Here is a 12,937-nt window from a genome sequence, read left to right on the forward strand (position 1 = left end):
AATATGTAAAATCAAAGTTTGTCTGGTTGTTTGCAAAATAAATAAAATTATAAAATTTCAAAATCTACTAAAGTTAATATTATATTATTAAGCTATTCGACAGATTTTAATGCAGTTTTCATCATCAGCAATCAAGGTAATCATAATATTAGTAGATATGTAGCATGTACATAATACTCGTACGAAGCTGAGGCGGATCGCTAGTTTTAAAAATGATCTAAATTCCTAGTTGTATGTTAAGGAAGTGTAAAAACTAGAACCGTTAAAAACTAGGAGGGTCCTGTGAATAAAAAATCTAGATGGGTAGGTAAGAAAGTAAGGTAAGATAGTATTGATGTCGCATCGTATAAATCTAAGAATACTAAGTACGGATCACATAATATTATAATAATGATAACCTTACTAATGATCTACCCAAGCTTCGCTCTGTTGACCGATTCACTAATTTGGTCTTTATTAACAACCTATTTAAATAAACATCAGCAGGCTAATTCACTATATTTGACGTATGCTAGTTGATATATACGCAATTGAGATTCTATGTAACAAATGTCATCCGGTGCTTACTATATACAACTTTATAGGATATCATACCTACAGTATGTAGATGACAATCTGTCAATTGATTTGATATTTAGTTTAATAGGTTGACAATAATGTGCAAAATAGTGAATAGGCCAGCAGATCAATTGAGAATGTCATCTACCTACTGTATGATATCCATGAAAGGTTGTCAGTTGGCACCGGATGACGTTTGTTACAATGAATCTCAACTTCGTACCAATATTATGTCAACTAACATAGGTCTAAGTTAGTGAATTCACTAACTTAGACCTATGTTAGGTGTTTATTATCCTGCTGGTATAATAAATACCTATAGACGAATGTTTTTGAGGATGGACAGTAGGATATGTATGTACTCGGATATTGTTTAAGGATGTTAGAATACAGTTCGTTTTATGTAGGATGGTGCGGGTGACAGTTCGTTTCACTCTTGAAAGTTTGCCGCGATACACGATAATAGTATGTATTATGAACGTCATACAGGCGACAGTCGCCGTACCCATGCTATCTGAAAAACACTTTAGAAAAATACCAGGCGTACCACAGAGTATTATTTGTCTACTTTTATTCCGATACATATGACTTATTTATTGTAAAAAAAAATCCTCCACCGCGTGTGTTTGTTTGTCTGTTCGCGATAAACTTGAAAATACTGAAGGCATTTTCATTTGGTTGTCACAATTGAGTGATTCATGAGGAAGGTCCCTACATAAATTAATTTTTGTCAAGGTATTGTGTTTATTAATTGACTTATGACGAATTTATTGTTGGAAGTAACGGAATTCTCGATAGCTAGAAGGGTCAGCGTCTGTAGCCATGTGGCACGTCGATTCTCTTTCTACAATCGCTGCGAAAATTAAATAATATATGCGAGTGACATTCGTTATCGGTCAGTTATCGATCGGATCTGTCATTTCCATACATTTTTTAATTTTCGAAGCGTTAGCGTTTGTAGAAAGAGATGTGTCACATGGCTACAGACCTAGAGGAAGCGAAGTAGCGGGTACCTGTTAGCTAGTAGATAGGTAAATCTATGTTAATATTTAATCCTAGATAAAAAATTATAGAGGAAACAGTAAGACTATTTAATGGCGACAAACTAAGCTCTTAAACACACGGACGTGTGTAGCGACTTTATTATAATACGAACAGAGAATAATGATTGCCATATGCGTAATTTGACGTTAAAATAGATTCGCTCGGCGATTTCAGTTCGATCGCGGGTCTCGTGGTGTGTTGACTTTGCTATATCCATTTAAGGTAATTATACAAAACGCTCAAATTTTTTATTTCGTAAAAAATTAACAGTATGTAGGTATTTTTTATTAAATAATTGTTTTTGATACTTTTTTAAACAAGGCAGACAAATTTTCATAGATTGCTGTGCCCAGGTTTGATGGTGTCTTAATTACAAATCAGTGTCATTATTAATTAGTTTAGACAAGTTTAGTTTAGGTTTATTTTTTGGTTCAGTTTGATTGACATATTAATAAGCAAATAAAGGTAAAAACCGACATTGTTATTACGTATAATTAACAACATTTTGAAGCCTAATAATATTTTTGGTGATTTTAATTTATTAAAAATCCTTTCAACAAAAATTAAACCGATTTCAAAGATGCATTACTCTAAAAAGAGAAAAATAAAATCGTACATACAATGTCTTTTCTGCTGATAGGTTTCAAAGCGGTGCTATGCCAAATAGGTTGGTTTTTTTTTTAGTTAGTATTCAGGCTTGTTCATTTTTAGGGTTCCGAACGTACGTAGTACAAAAACGGAACACTTATTAATTCATAGTTCATTTTGTTTTTTTGGCACCGCCTTTAAACGGAGATGTTATTTTTGCTCTTTAGAGTAATGAATCTTGTGAAGTCAATTCAATTCAATTGAATCTTTTTGTAAAAATATTTTAATTTTCTGTTTTTACCGCATAGGTATCTAAAAATAGTTTTCAAAATAGGCTAATAAACGCCGTAGTTATGAGGTACCAAACAAAAAATATCGTTTTTGAACTCGGTAAAAAATAAAGGATTTTTTGTAATTTTTTTTTCTGTAACGTGTATTTTTTTCCTTATACGTTTATAAGTACATTAAATACTGTGCAAGCATAGGTATATTGTTAGAAACTTTTTATTTCACTTGGTTTGTTGGTCAAATCGTGCAATTCATTTTTAACACTGTGAGGGAATGTGCACTGGATACTAGTAACACATTTACAGTATATTTATTGGTTCGCATATTTATATATGTATAATATATTTATATATTTTATTTATGGTATATTATATTTAATGTATGATGTTATTATCATTTTATTTATATAATACGCTGCTACTAACGAGTTTTTAAATTATTATTTTTTTTACTTTTTTAAGTATTTTGATTAGTTATTTAATTAGCTGTGATGTCACCCGGGTCTCAGCTGAAAATCGGCGCTGGGTATTGTTTTTTTTTCAATTATACTGCTCGTGTCACTTAATAATGATTAAACGTATTTTTTTTCGTTCTTTATTTCAACTAAAACTGTGCATACACACGTCATTTCTAAATCGATCGATCGATCGATTCAGATATGATCGATCCCAAAGATTGTGGTTTAGTTACTAAGGCCGAGTAGGTATTGAAGATTTTTTAATCTCATGTAAGGAAAAATTCTATTGGATAATAATCTATCTGATCTGTTGTTTGTTACTGGTATAAGGTTTCATAATAATATACTGCCTATTCAAATACCTAATTAACTATTTATGATATAGGCACTGATGATATATTTACTCATGGACGCTCGCGTCTTTGTCCGCGTGGAAATTCTTATAACAATAAAACAATAATAAGCATAGAGAGGTTATATTGATGCAACCTTATCAGAATAAACAATATAGGACATTTATTATAACTTTTAAAGAGAAACCAATCAAAAACCCCATAACAATATATAATATTATATGATTTTCGCTTAACTTTAACAGTTTACGCAAAGCACGCAACGGTAGCTCAAAAAATGTTTTTTTTTTTATTTTTTACAAGTTAGCCCTTGACTACAATCTCAAGTGATGATGCAATCTAAGATGAAAGCGGGCTAACTTGTTAGGAGTAGGATGAAAATCCACACACCTTTCGGTTTAAACACGACATCGTACCGGAACGCTTAATCGCTTGGCGGTACGTCTTTGCCGGTAGGGTGGTAACTAGCCCCGGCCGAAGCCTCCCACCAGCCAGACCTGGACCAATTAAGAAAACCTCAATCGGCCCAGCAGGGAGTCACACTCTATTTTTTTTTTTTTTTTTTATTCTTTACAAGTTAGCCCTTGACTACAATCTCACCTGATGGTAAGTGATGATGCAGTCTAAGATGGAAGCGGGCTAACTTGTTAGGAGTAGGATGAAAATCCACACACCTTTCGGTTTAAACACGACATCGTATCGGATCGCTTAATCGCTTGGCGGTAGGTACGTCTTTGCCGGTAGGGTGGTAACTAGCCCCGGCCGAAGCCTCCCACCAGCCAGACCTCGACCAATTAAGAAAACCTCAATCGGCCCAGCAGGGGGTCGCACTCTGTTTTGTAAATTCAATGCGCATACCACTGCGCTACGTAGGTCGTCAGAAATGATATGTTTATAATAGGTATAACCTTTAGCCTTTCTCGATAAATGGACTAAGTATTCAAATAAATTAAAAAAAAACCATTAACTAAACAAACAAACTCTTTATTAGCTTTATAATAATACTCGTAGGATAGTTTCTACCTATAATTATGCAAACATGTCGGCAGCACTTTTAACACTTAAAAATGTCAGGAGATAATAAGATAGTTCATTATTGTGCGTAAGAGATAATAATACTCGCGACACGTTAGCGGGGCCGTTATGAAGTTAACATCATTATTATATGGTTATATTTAATATGCGACTACAAGACTCAAGTCTTTCCCTCTTGTAAGAGAGTATTTGGACCTTGTACCTTGTACAAACAACGTTGTTCCAATGCGTGTATGCGTGAGGTTAGATTCACACGTCTTAGCGAATAAAAATATAGTGCCATGTACGTTGTTCATAGAACCGTCCACGGCATTATAAAACTAATGACCACATACATATATATGTATTACGTACCTGCTGTAAAAACGTGTAGGAAAATGATGTATTAATGTAGCAGGCTTGTATTATTTAACATTGTAATGACCATCAGATCATTATCAGATGTATACGATGAAAAAACACATTTAACATAAAATATGTCATATATAACTATTTGTCATATAACTATTATCATAATCATAATATTGCATGTACTACCTATTTTAGATATATTCTGAAAACCAGCGCTATTTATAGCTGGTTGCATGAGTGGGGGTTTTTATTTGTTTGTCGTTATTTTTTTTAATGTGCCTATTTGGTAAAATGTGTAATCTAATAAAATATTCTCGTGTAACGTCGTCTCGTGTTTGTGAAAGTCCTCCGAAACGACTGGACCGATTTTAATAAAATATTGTGTGCGTATCAGTCAGGTCTGAGAATCGGCCAACATCTATTTTTTATATCCTTAAATCATGTTAAAGGGTGACCCATCCCATAATTTTCAAGGTGAATGTAGTGAGCGTCATTAAAGTCAAAACGGCCCTTTTCTCGTGTAATACGTGATTATAAAAATAATAACGTATTGTTATCTGATGTTGTTTATTATACAATTAAAAAGATAACAATATACTATAATATTGTAGATAACAATATTACATTGTCTCGTAGCGAGTAGGTCATCCTTACAGCTGAATTATGTTCATTTTATTAATCTTCTATACTTACCTATAATAAATCTGTACAGAGGTCAATTCTGTACATGAAATATATATCCAAAATAACTATCAGGGGATGATTAGTGATCGATACTGATGCCAAAAATGCAATCAGTAAAATTTTATCACACTAAGATAGAATAGGAGCAGAGCAGTGAAGGGAAATGTTGGGAAAACGGGAGAAGTTACTCCATTTTTTAAGCTTTCGTCGCGTGTGCAGCCTTAATGGTTAAAGCTACAAAGAAATTATGTATGACAGATTTGTTTTCCTTAAAATTATATAAAAAACACGGCAGGCTGTATATGTCTATCTTTTATGGTTGACTATAATACACAATAACACGTGTAACTCCTGATCAGTTGAACTTGGCAGTTCGGAGCTTTCTGATTATTTTTGTCTACTCTTACATTTATAACACTCATCACTCATCCCTAATTAAAAAAAATAACATTATTACCTATTTAATAAAAAAAGAATAATATAAATCGGTAAAGAAACACCAAAGTTATACATGAAATAAGTACGCTAAGCTATCGCGCGTGAATACTGAATCATGCTTTATGGATTATTTTTGGGTAACGGTCGCCGCGCTCGACGCGACCCGCGACGGGAGGAATAAAAAGGCGAATAAATAAAGAAATGCAGCCTTAATGGGTAGGGTAGAGGTAGGGTAGGGTTAGGGCAGGGTAGGGTAGAGGACAGAGGTGGAGTAGGGGTAGGGTAGGGGTAGGGAGGGTAGGATTAGAGTAGGGGTAGGGTAGGGGTAGGGAGGGTAGGATTAGGGTAGGAGTAGGGTAGGGGTAGTTGAAAGTTTACATCGACTTTCACGAGGACGAAGTCGCGGGCGTCCGCTAGTATCTAATATGAAGGTACATTAAAGGACTATTTTTGACCATGTTTTGACCATGGAAATAAGTGTTCTGATTCATTTTATAGAAAAAAAAAATACCACATAAAAGTAGAAAAAAAATACCACATAAGCAGCCGACGCGCTGCGGTTTCACCCGCGTAATTCCCGTTCCTGTGAGAATACGGTGATAAAATATAGCCTATGACACTCACAAAAAAATGTTTAAACTCGGTAAGGTCGATCCAGAAATTACCTCCTATAATACCACAAACTTTAGCTCTTTATTAGCTGACGCCACGCGGTTTCACCCGCGTGGTTCTCGTTCCCGTAGGAATACAGGGATAATATATATCCTATAGCCTTCCTCAATAAATGGGCTATCTAACACTGAAATAATTTTTCAAATCGGACCTGTATTTCCTGAGATTAGCGCGTTCAAACAAACAAACTCTTCAGCTTCATATTAGTATAGATTATAATCTTTTTCGGCCACGGCGGGCATCTTTTTTTCTTTTCTTTTTCTATTTTGAATAAAATCGTAGTCGTAACAAACAAACAAACAAACAAACAAAAAATAATCTTGTATTTTAGTTTAAAAAAAAGCATGGATATTATTTATTTATTATTATTTATCTTGGCGGCTTTTATACTTTAAACCTACCTAGTTGCAAATGTCACATAGCTACTTGATTGTTTTCGTAATGCTCTCGCTTCTTTCAATGTATGATCTAGACTGAGACGCCCTTATAGAGTCGTTCCGCCCATCTCCTCTGCTTCTGCCTTCGGGCCCCAACAGGCGATGCTTCTGCGCTCGCCCAAACCCCCCGGTGACGCCGCTGAGGAAGGATAAGGAGCCTACGGCACTTACACAATCAGAAAAAAAAATAGTTTATTAATTTCTTAACCACAGAACATAAAGCACTGCTGCTCTGTATATACATTAATGCAAGTAAGTCCGTTTAAATCGTTGCCAACTTTTATTTGCATCACTGTCTCGACTCACGTCTACCTGTGTGGTTGTGAATTTTGAATTTTAAATTATTGTAGGTACTTAAAATATTTTCTTCTGCTGGATACTTGAGTTGTTTCGCAGATTACGTAAGTTTTTATATTTAAATAATTGTTTTAATGGACTTTAAAAGATTGAGTAGGTTCTATTTTTTACCCGACTGCAAGAAGGATTATGTTTTTCGCGCGTATCTTGTATGTATGAATGTATGTATGTGCGTATGTATGTATGTAATATTCTTTATTACCTCATATCTTCCAAACCACGGATTTACGTAATTAGGATATCGTTAGATTTGTCTCAATAACCCAAGTGTTCTTAGATAGGTGAAACTAAAAAATAAATAAAAAGACGACTGTGAGACGCTATAGACTCTTAGATGGAATGATTTTCTTCTACATTATTTAATAGGTCCCGACTGTTTTCTCATTGCTTTCTACACTTCTGGACTGAGCTTGTTTTTTTTCTTTTCAGTTTTTTTATAGATTATGCAGTTTTTTTTATTTGTTTAATTAATTTATTTTTATTGTAGGTAGGTACGTGTCTGTTTTGATCGTATTTATTTTTTCATCCTGGTGTTCCCATAGTTTTGCTTTGTTAAGTTGCTAGAATTTGGTTTAAAAAGTTTTTGCTTAAGCTGCTTAATGGAAAATATTCATTTGGTAGTAGAATACTAGTGTAGAAGAGTAACCATTATTTTTTTAAACTAGTAACCATACCTGTACAAGACACCAATAAAATATAATATTATTAGTTCTATATAATAATTTCTGAGCGTCCGAACGAGTTAATGTACCACGCAATTTGTAGGTCATTGTGGCTGTTAAGTTATATAACTATTAATTAAGCAACAGTAAAAAAATCTGGTTAGTAACAACTTTTGGTAAACTCCCAACCTCCTTTATTACCTGGTAACCCAGGTAGCTACCAAGATCAAAAATTTTTGTAAATAAAAAAGTTGAACTTCTCATCAAGATGAAGCTCCTTACGTAAAAATTAACTTGATAGTAATCAGTTGATATTTTTTTTTGGCTCCACGGATTCCGGGCTAATTTAGATCATTTTAAAGCATAAGACATTATTAGTAAATTGTACATTCGATTGACGTGTTTATTAAAACTATGACGTCATGAAATGGACAACAGTGTAAATATATAAAATACAAAATTTTCAACTTGTTTATTAAGAAACAAAAGTTTCATAAGTAATCTTTTACTATTTTTTTTTCTTTTTTTTTTATTCTTTAAAAGTTAGCCCTTGACTACAATCACACATGATGGTAAGTGATGATTCAGTCTAAGATGGAAGCGGGCTAACTTGTTAGGAGGAGGATGAAAATCCACACGCCTTTCGGTTTCTACACGACATCGTATCGGAACACTAAATCGCTTGGCGGTACGTCTTTGTCGGTAGGGTGGTAACTAGCCACGGTCGAAGCCTCCCACCAGCCAGACCTGGACCAATTAAGAAAACCTCAATCAGCCCAGCCGGGGATCGAATCCAGGACCTCCGTCTTGTAAATCCACCGCGCATACCACTGCACCACGGAGGCAGTCAAAAAATTAAAATTAAAATGGGTACACACACATACTCCAAGTACTATACGAAATTAATTAATATGAGTCAACTATCCTAGTGAGGATCTAGATCCTTGAAACCTGCTACTTTATAAAGCCACAACGGTCGAAGCTCGTAATTACCTACCTTACACACTAATTATAGTACTAGTAAGGGCACCGGCTGTGGTAGCTAAAAACTTTTAGCCATACTCGTATTTTCGTAAAAGGAGGTATATCGGAATCTTGTTCTGTACTGCATTAGTTTCAAATTCGCAAATTCAAATTAAGAAAAGTCGGGAAAAAGTCATATGCCGAATATATTTACCGATATACTAACCAGCATTTATCATTATCAACCCATATTCGGCTCACTGCTGAGCTCGAGTCTCCTCTCAGACTGAAAAGGGTTAGGCCAATAGTCCACCACGCTGGCCCAATGCGCATTGACAGACTTCACACACGCAGAGAATGAAGCCAATCTCTGGTATGCAGGTTTCCTCACGATGTTTTCCGTCACCATTTAAGACACGTGATATTTAATTTTTTGCATGCCCTGGACCGGATTCGAACCCACACCCGGAATCAAAGGCAGGGGTCATATCCACTGGGCTATCACGATTATTTATAATGTACCTAAATTAATCCCAGAAACATATTTGTTTTGAATAATATAAAGAAGAGAGTTTGTAGTGTTATAATATTAATAATCTCTGTATCTATTGATCCGATTTTGAAAATTGTTTTGCCCATAGAATGTCACATTATTTGTGAGTGTCATAGACTATAGTGTCATTGTATCCCCGTATTCTTACGGAAACGGGAACAATAAATTCGCGGGGCATTGGCTAGTATTTAATACAACCTTTTCTCTGTTTCAGTAGTTCACATCAAAAGAAAACATGGATCGTGACGTAAAAGGAAAAGTTGCGGTCATAACTGGAGGCGCGGATGGTCTCGGGCTAGCCATGGTGAAGAGTTTCCTACAGAAGGGAGCCAAGCTGGTGATAAGCCTTGACATTAACGAAGAACAAGGAAAAGCGTCAGAAGCAGCATTGAAATCCGAGTATGGAAACGACAGGGTTGTCTTCTACAAGTGTAATGTACAAACAGATTTGGAAGCGATTTTCGACAAAATTATTGCTGAATATAAAGCTATTGACATCCTTATTAATAATGCTGGCGTGCTTGACGAATTAAATATAAGACGCACCATAGAAGTGAACACCATAGCCCTCATGGAATGGACCATGAAGTTCTATGAACAGATGAGGACTGACAAAGGTGGAAAAGGTGGCACAATAATTAATGTATCATCAATATATGGTTTTAGAGTCCTACCCTACATTCCTTATTACCATGGATCTAAATTTGCTGTTATCGGGTTTTCTAAATCTATCGGCCATGAAGACAACTTCAAAAAGTCGGGTGTTCGTGTAGTAACCCTATGCCCAGGGTTGACACACACTAATATGGCTAATTATCCCAAAATAAAAGAAGATGACATGATTCCAGAGTTTAAGACTTGTCTTCTCGCGCATGATTGGCAAGATCCGGTAGACATCGGCAGAGGTACGGTGGAGATTTTCGAAAAGGCTGACACTGGTACCGTTTGGCTTGTAGAAGGTACACGACCAGCTGAGAAATTGAATTTCTGAATATTTCTGAATAATATTTTTCTCATATTTAAAAATATAAACATTACATTGCACAAAGTAATTAGTCAAGCGTTTAAGAAATTAGTCACAGACGTCGACTTAAATATAGCAACACTAATTTATGTGCATTTGTCTATGTAATTGTATAGGATTCGAAATCTTATTTAAGAAAATACTTATTACAGTTCGTTTCATGTAGGATGGTGCGGGTGACAGTTCGTTTCACTCTTAAAAGTTTGCCGCGATACGATAATAGTACGTATTATGAACGTCATACATACATGCGACTGACACCGTACCCATGCTATCTGAAAAACGCTTTAATAAGAAAGTTATGTAATTATATTACATTAATTATTGTAATTATGAACGAATTACCAAGCAAACCAGATTCTTGAAATATATTTTGTATATGATGAAATTATAAAATATTTTGTAATTTTTGGCAATAGGATAGCAGTGGATATGACTTCTGCCTCCGATTTCGGAGGGTGTGGGTTCGAATCCGGCCCGGGGCATGCACCTCCAACTTTTCAGTTGTGTGCATTTTAAGAATTTAAACATCACGTGTCTCAAACGGTAAAGGAAAAATATCGTGAGGAAACCTGCATACCAGAAAATTTTCTAAATTCTCTGCGTGTGTAAAGTCTGCCAATCCGTATTGGGTCAGCGTGGTGGACTATTGGCCTAACCCCTCGACTCGAGCTCAGCAATGAGCCGAATATGGGTTGATAATGATAACGATGATGATGATTAGATGTTGATGAAAATCCACGTGACCGATACTCTCTGAGGGACTTTGCGAGAGTGTACACAAGGGGGTGTAACTGGGTATTTTTTAATCACACTACTTCACAGACCGATGATTCGAACCCAGGACTTCATGATACGAAGTAATGCCTGCATACAAACCATTTAAAGTTAATATAAAATTGTTTCTGTATCAGTTTGTACTAGGTATATTTTATATATAGAAAACAAAACCTCTTGTTTGTATCAAATAAAAGTGAATGAAAAAATAATCTATTCAATTGTATATTTTTACCGAAATGTTTGGTTTCGATAAAACTTTATCAATAACACGTTTTTTACCGCGAATATGAAAAACAAGAGAGATAACACTAATTAATGCATTTAAAGTAATACATTTTTAATTACACAGTTAAGATAAACAAAATTTTTTCATTATTTTATTTTATATCAGCCATTTTCTTTTGCCCGCGAATTCACACGAATAGATACGCATGATTTAGCGTTCCAGAACGCTTTTCATCTTTGTAAGTATCCAATCCAGACTTGTGTGACAGGTAACTATGTACCTACTACCCAAAGCCACCTTAGAGTAAGAATATAGGTATAGAGTACTAGTCCTGCAGGCTAATTCACTAACTTTTACGTATGTTAGTTGACGTAAACTGAGATTCAATGTATGTCATCCGGTGCCTACTGACAACCCTTCGTGGATATCATACAGTAGGCAGACATTTCTCAGTTGATTTGATGTATATTTTATTATGTTGATAATTATGACCATAATAGTGAATATAGCTGGTGATATCGCAGTCAAAGGCTAACTTGTCATAAAATAAGAAAAAGTTGTGTACATATCTATTTAATTTACCTGTCACGTACATTTTTTCTGAGACGACAATAAAATTCAGTATAATAAATCTAAAGTGCCTAAGTACTGTTGGGATCATGATCTCATGGCAGTGCGCCAGGAATTCTATCCGGCCTGATGCTTTGCGCGAAACGTGAGCTTGCCCTCCTTACTCTGATTTTTTATTTTACCTACTTTAAAAAGAGTAGGTTCTATGCTTAACTAGAGTTACAGCGTCGTTATAGATACATAATAATATCAAATATTAATGACTAACGAAAGTCTTAGGTGCCATTCCGGTATTTTACATTCTTCGACGATATTTTAGACGACGATAATACGCATCGAAAAATTTTAATAAAAAAATTCGACCGACTTCCAACTCAAAAATTAACTTAAACTAAAAAGCAAATAATTACATCTTACCTATGAAGGCGGTGCCAAGCCAGTGATGTTTTAATAAACACGTTTAAGCTACAAAATTTCTGTGGTTCTTTCAGAAACAGCTTTAATTAAAACATGACACTGACTTGGCACCGCCTTCAAACTGATCAGAAGGTAGCACATAGGTAAGATGTTATTTTTTGCTTTTTAGTTTAAGTTAATTTTTGAGTTGGAGTCGGTTGAATTTTTTTATTAAAATTTTTATTTTTTTATCTTTAGTGTTAGCATACCTACTGCGTGTGAACAAAAATTGATAAGCAATTAGCTAAAACGTTATTTTCTTATGATACGAAATGATGTGGTGGCGAGTTCCAAAACAAAAGGAACGCAGCTTCCAAGGGCAAACAACTACATGCGTATATTGTAATAGTATACAATTAAACAATTCAATTAATACCATACTTAGAAACTATTAATATTACTAATTGCATACTTATGTTCTATATAATATTATGTTCTTTA

At 34.8% G+C, this 12,937-nt stretch overlaps 1 protein-coding gene across 2 annotated transcripts; it reads left to right on the plus strand.

The window, feature by feature from the left end:
* The first annotated feature begins 1,667 nt into the window (after window positions 1-1,667).
* Window positions 1,668-11,457, plus strand: LOC112049784 (15-hydroxyprostaglandin dehydrogenase [NAD(+)]). 2 transcript variants are annotated; one of them, XM_024087811.2, is made up of 2 exons: window positions 1,668-1,824; window positions 9,655-11,457. In XM_024087811.2, the coding sequence occupies exon 2, from the start codon at window positions 9,676-9,678 to the stop codon at window positions 10,429-10,431; it is 756 nt and encodes a 251-aa protein (XP_023943579.2). In that variant the 5' UTR covers window positions 1,668-1,824; window positions 9,655-9,675; the 3' UTR covers window positions 10,432-11,457. The 2 variants fall into 2 exon arrangements, with proteins under 2 accessions (XP_023943579.2, XP_023943578.2); XM_024087810.2 differs by having other exon boundaries at window positions 1,671-1,824; window positions 9,658-11,457.
* The last annotated feature ends 1,480 nt before the right edge of the window (window positions 11,458-12,937 follow it).

The sequence above is a fragment of the Bicyclus anynana genome, chromosome 11 (genome assembly GCF_947172395.1).
Source record: "Bicyclus anynana chromosome 11, ilBicAnyn1.1, whole genome shotgun sequence".
Taxonomy (NCBI): Eukaryota; Metazoa; Arthropoda; class Insecta; order Lepidoptera; family Nymphalidae; genus Bicyclus; species Bicyclus anynana.

Excerpts from the sequence above, each read along its gene's own strand:
- LOC112049784 (XM_024087811.2), top strand. The coding sequence starts at position 9,676 with ATGGATCGTGACGTAAAAGGAAAAGTTGCGGTCATAACTGGAGGCGCG.